The sequence below is a fragment of the Camelina sativa genome, chromosome 12 (assembly GCF_000633955.1).
Source record: "Camelina sativa cultivar DH55 chromosome 12, Cs, whole genome shotgun sequence".
Taxonomy (NCBI): domain Eukaryota; kingdom Viridiplantae; phylum Streptophyta; class Magnoliopsida; order Brassicales; family Brassicaceae; genus Camelina; species Camelina sativa.
The window spans coordinates 19,806,667-19,812,988 of record NC_025696.1 but is presented as its reverse complement, the minus strand read 5'-3'; the positions used below and the strand labels follow the sequence as shown (position 1 = coordinate 19,812,988).

Genomic DNA, 6,322 nt, shown 5'->3' with positions numbered 1-6,322 from the left:
AATAACAATGTTAGTTTTCAGTGTAAATATTAAAAAGACCATTGTTACAATAGTGTCTTATCATATATTTTATTGCAAGTAAAGCAAATAAATAGATATAGAGTCATCTGAAAAAATAAAAAGCATCAATGTTATTATTTAAAACATTGATACATACATAAAGATGTCAAATGATATCTCGATAAAAAAAAACAACTTGATAAATGGATTTAGTATGGCTTAGGTCAAGGTAAAGCACATTATTTCATACCTTTTTCCAAGGGTACAAGCGTACTGGAGTATTCATTCCATCCACTCTAATATATAGTTGATCCAGTTTTGCGGTATATTCACGTAGTTTACCACATGCACGATAAATTGTGTCTGGACGGAATGGTTCAGCGTTACTATAAACCCTACTTTTAAGCCCGTGCTCGAAACAAGTCCAAGGTGATTTAGTGGGTCCCTCATCCTTGAATTTAATGACTTTTCTATCATTGTTGTTTAGGTGTTGGACTCCTGTCTTTATGCTCCCCAAGCTGCACTGATATTGGAGAACTCTACCATTACCAAGCTTGTTTATAATAACTAAATCGTTTAACTGGCAAGCTTCATTTACCCCAAAATAAATGGCAGCAACAAACACGAAAAATATTAGACGATTCATTTTTCGGATCAGTATACTTGTTGGAGTAATAAGGGTATCAAACTTGTAGTTTTTCTTGTGGAATATGTTTTCTATTTAATCAGTAAATAATAATATTTTTACAGTATTAACTAAATTTAGATGCAACCATACATGAGCAAAATAGAACTTTGGTCAAACGATATTTTAGGTTCGAAATTTATGGTTGGCCAATAAGATCAAAACAAACAAAATATTCTTAGTTATTACAACTAACCTCGAATCTGAAACTAAACCATATCAAAAAGGTTAATTAAGGGATGGTTTATTTGTTGAATGGGTTCCAAAAAAATCCAAACAAAAAAACATGTGTTATTGACTCATTGGTTTTATACTATTTGTTGAAAATACATATTATTCGTTCAATGATTTGTGAATAAAAGTTTCAATAATGTGTTAATTTTTTCAATGATGTAATGTTAGACTAGGGAACCCCCGGGCATAGCAGATATGTATTTGTTAGTGAGCATTTTTAATTATTTAAATTGATCTTAAATTATCATTTAAGTTAGTATATATATAATCTGCGGTCTAAATTATAAATTGTTGTATTTTAAATAATAATTTTAATTTATTTAGTTTTCAAATTCCTAATTAATTAAATTTTGTCTAATTAATTTATAATTTTGTTTAGACTGATTTTTCTTCTTCTTACGTTTTATACAGTTTAGAACCTAATTACATTAAATTTGTTATTAGATAGACTATATAATTTTAAAACACTTAGTTTTGTTTTCTAGAATTAAACAGAGGTACTATATGCCTATATGGTATATGTTAGTGTATATTTTTATGAGTATACATTTTTTTTTAATATTAAGAATGTGTTATAGTATGTTTAATATTTTGTAGTTCATATACTAAATAATTTATAAGAAAATCTCATAGTGCAAAGTTAATTGCAATTATAATACTATTAATGTAAAATACAATAAGTTATTATGTATTTTTCGTTTATGTATTTGATTAATTATAACATATATAAAAGTAGTTTTTACAAAAAATCTTATTATATAAAGTTGGATTTTGAAAGTTAGTCATTAACAATATTTTGACATGTGTCAAGTTATCAATCTCAGATTTTGATATGTGTAAAAGTTAATATTTAATAGGAGGAATTTGATTACAATAAAAATAAAATATTTTGGTTTAAAAAATATTAATAATGTGAAAAGATAATTATCAAGTATTACAGAATTTATGAAAAAAGATACAAAGTTTTTTACATAATTATAAGGAGATAATATAATATACATATATATATATATTTCATAAAATTCAAAATATTATGTACTTATTTTTAATTTTACATTATTAATTCTACAAAAAATATAGAAAAAGGGATTAAGGAAAATATACAATTAATTATTAATTCTAAATTTTGTAAATACTCACTTATATATAAACATAAATCGTCTCATATGTAAATAATTTATTCAAAAACACTGCTTTCAACTTTGTTCAGTTAGGAAATTTTTTCAATGGATAAATTTTTCTTATTTTTTTAAACCAAAATTTTCTCCTACTTTCTCCTTTTTCAGTTGGTAATAGGTAAGATTAATATGTTGACCCAAAAAAAGATTAATATATGTATCTTCTTTTCCTAATACTATATTTTAAAATTTATTGTACTATTTTTAGTTTGTTTTATTTTATTTATATTTATATCTTTGAATTGTTTGGGATTCATATATTTCCATGCTTAAAATTTTATATTGTTTCTTAAATTATGTCAAATTAATTTTCTTCTAATTTCTCAACTTTGATTAGTTGGTCATAAACCATTTTTTTTTTTTGCAAACATAATTGTTACCATTATTCATTCGATCCCAAAGGGAGATAACAAGTAGAAGCTCATCAACCTACTGGATGGATAAAATAGGTTAATCAAACACAAGCTTACAACAAACATAGATAGATAGATTGGAAAAACAGGGAGATAACAAGTAGGAGCTCATCAACCAAATGGATGGATAAAATAGGCTAATCAAACACAAGCTTACAACAAACATAGATAGATAGATTGGAAAAACATAAATCGTTGTTGATAGATCCATAGGAGCTCAAAGACTCTGACACCTTGGTTTCCGAAAATGTTTAAAAGAATTTATTTGGCCACATATGTCACCAAAATGCACATATTTTTTTGGTCAAGGATCCTGAGAGAACTTCATGATGGGTGACCTTCCTGGAAGTGATTGTCTGTGTGAGTGAGGATAAAACACAGGAAAAGATCATTTGTTGGATGGGTAAACAAGTTTTTAAAGCCTCTCAAACGTAACAAACCGGCCATCGAATATGGGTGGGTCCATAGACTGAGAGTGGACATAGGCTCACTAAGCTAGATGGCCGTTGAGGTGTTACAGAGACAGTGACTACATAATGGTGTGTCAAAGACACTTTCACGAATACATTGGGATATTTCACATTAGTTACTGTCAAAAGATTTTGTGACGTTAGAAAAAAGGTTTTTACTTTCATTGGTTGTCGGAGCAAGCCATTTTGAGATAACAAAAAGACTTGAACATTTTTTCTCCACACAGAAGGAGGGCAGAGCCGAGGTTCTCTCTATGGTGGAGAATGTTGGACACAAGGTTATCTCTCCAAGGGAGGAATGTGGAGGAGGTTGGACGCAAGGTTATCTCCCTAAGAGTGGAAGGGAGAGCCAAAGTTTTCTCTATGGTGGAGGAGGTTGGACGCAAGGTTCTCTCTATAAGGGATGAGAGGGCGGAGCCGAGGTTTCTCCATGGTGGTCATACATTATTGCGATGCTACATCACTGATTAGTATATTATGTAATATACTTTTTATTCAAAATATTTTTTGAGCCAACAATTTTAGTAATTAAAAAACTATGCAGAAGTGAAAGTATAATAGTTGGCTTAATGTGTTTGTATAGACATTTTCTAGGTGGTGATAAAGAATATATTTGTAACATAGATTATATTTAGGTGTAAAAAATATACACTTTTAATAGTAACATACATAAAAGATTTGTAAATGGATATAAATCAGTGTATTATAACAAAAATAAAAATTTATAAATAACATACAAAATTTTTTAATATATTTTTGTTAAATTTAGTTTAATTTATAAAAATTCAAACCCGCACATCGGGCGGGTCATCATCTAGTACTCTATAAGGAATAGATATATACTTTATGAAACTTATGGAGATATGGTGTTTAATAATAATAAACTAATAATTAAATGGTTTTTAAGAAACCGATTATATAACACTAGATTAGGACCCGCCCAATGTGCGGGTTTAGAGTTTTTAAATTAAAATTAAATTTAACAAAGAATTTAAAATACATATTTTTAATAAGTAAAAACTATCTATAAAAGTCAATAGATACACCAAAATGTATAATGCGATATTTGGTGTAAATGTGTGATTATGTGGTTGAGACTATTAATCATGTTTTCTTTGAATGCCCTCGCTCTTGTGAAGTTTGGGATTTCTCTCCAACTCCTGTCTTGTCAGAGGGTTTTCCATATGAGTCGGTGTACTGGAACTTGAATTTTGTTTTATGGAGGGAAGTATCTCAAAAGGGTGATCCTGATCAACTTTTTCAATTACCCTGGATTTTATGGGCAATCTGGAAGGCCATAAATAAATAGTTTTTCAAGGTTTAGAGATTGAGGTGAATGATATAATTTCTTAGGCTTTGGGCGATAAGTTAGCCTGGGAAGAGGCACTCCCTTTTATGGCGGTCATGTCAGCTCCATCTCCGTCTTCGGATGTCAAGCTTCACCTCGTTGTCAGATTGATGGTTCTTGGAAAGCAACCAATGTGCATTCAGGATTGGACTGGTGGTGTTGCGTTGGTGAGGAGCAAACCTTGTGTTGGGGGCCAAGTCTCTAAGACGGAGCCCCTCCTCCTGCATCGAAGTTAGAAGTTAGAAGTGTTGGGTCATGGAGCGGATACGTGCTATAGGGATCACTTGTCAACATTTCGAGACTGATTGTGTTGATTACTCACTATGATTCAGATCCTTAAAGATTGGCCTTCCTTCTCCAACGTGCTCGATGAGTTCAACTCGCTGGAGTCCTTCCAACTATTCTCCATCTCTTGGATCCCGCGTGCGTCAAATACGAAGGTGCATTGTCTTGTCCGTGCTTCGCGTTCTCTTATCTCTGAAGTTTCTTTTGTAAACCTCTTCCCTCCGACTTGGGCAACTAACCAAAGAATTTTCTATTAATGTATTGTTTGCATGAAGAAAAAAAAAGTAAACAAATACACTTTTAGTTAAGAAAATAGTTGTAGATGAGTTCAAATTTATTAAAATTAAATTAAATCTAACAAAGAATATTTATTTATTTAATTCTTTTCGTAAGTAAAAACAATGTATAAAAGTAAAGAGATAAACTTTTAGTTATAGAAAATAGTTGTTTTTTTTTTGCTATAATACACTAATATATATTCATGTACAAAACTACTATCTACATTACCACTTGAAGTGTATTTGTACACACATATATATTTTACTGTTAAAATATACTTATTATTCTTTACTACTACCAACAAATTGTTATTATGAACATATTAAATAACATATTATATGTCTCTTCACTTTAACATTTTTATAGTTACAAAAACGCATACGTTAATCTTACATACTCCTATCTTATATGTTACAATAGCCGTCGTTTTAAATAAATTATTTGATTGGTGAAAAAAATATGAAACGATCTATTTTTATTTTAAATCTTTTACTTCAACAATCCCTTTCTTTATGTAAATGTGAGTATTTACATTTTTCTAGAAATAGTAGTTAGTTGTATAATTTTCACAATCATATTTTTTTATCTTATATAAAAAGTAATTATTTTTTTTGTAAAATTAAATTCAAATAAGTAAACAATATTATAATTTCCAATTTTTATATATATAATTTCCTTATAATTATCTTTTCTTTTTATGGTAGGTTTTGAATTTTTACATTTTTATTTTCTAAAAAATTAATAATTTTAGAACTGACATGTGTCAACATCTGAATGGTATAATTGACACGTATCAAGATATTGTTAATTAGTAATTTTGGCATCAAACTTTATATAATAAGACTAGTTATTTATTCAAATCATTATTATGATATGTGTAGTTTTAATGGAAATTGTACATATGAAAAAAGAAAAAGAGAAAGGAAAAAAGAAAAGAAAATGGAAAATTTTAAGTATTTAAAAGATTATTTGACTCGTGTAGGTTATTGTCTTATTGACAAAATTCTAGTATGTCGTCGGAGATGGAGGTCGAGAAGCCGGAGTTGATGTTGTACAACACGATGACTCAACAGAAGGAAGTTCTGAAGCCCATCAACCCGGGCAAGATCCGAATGTATGTCTGCGGGATTACAGCCTACGATTTCAGTCATATGGGCCACGCTCGTGCTGGCGTCTGCTTTGACGTCCTCTACAGGTAGGTCTGGTCTTTCTTCCTCATATTTCGTAACTTTCTATATAGAATTAGAATCCGACATTGTACTGTTTCTGATGCAGATACTTGAGGCACTTGGGTTATGAAGTTACTTATGTCCGGAATTTTACAGATGTTGATGACTAAGGTATGAGATTTTCTTGTGTCGTGACCTCTTCATACATACTCCTCGGACAATGTGATTCTCTGTTTTTTTTTTTTTTTTTTTTTTTTTTTT

The 6,322-nt window shown here is 29.6% G+C and overlaps 1 protein-coding gene across 2 annotated transcripts in view; it reads left to right on the top strand.

Annotated features, from left to right (window-relative positions):
- LOC104732256 (cysteine--tRNA ligase 2, cytoplasmic-like) overlaps positions 5,897-6,322 on the top strand; it is a 2,344-nt gene continuing 1,918 nt past the window's right edge. Inside the window, exons 1-2 of one of the 2 annotated variants that reach the window (XM_010451793.1) lie at positions 5,897-6,087; positions 6,168-6,227. In XM_010451793.1, the coding sequence (XP_010450095.1) occupies positions 5,903-6,087; positions 6,168-6,227 (245 nt within the window). In that variant the 5' untranslated portion in view covers positions 5,897-5,902. Of the gene's footprint in view, positions 6,088-6,167; positions 6,233-6,322 lie in introns of both variants that reach the window. The other variant, XM_010451792.1, reaches the window with a different exon arrangement.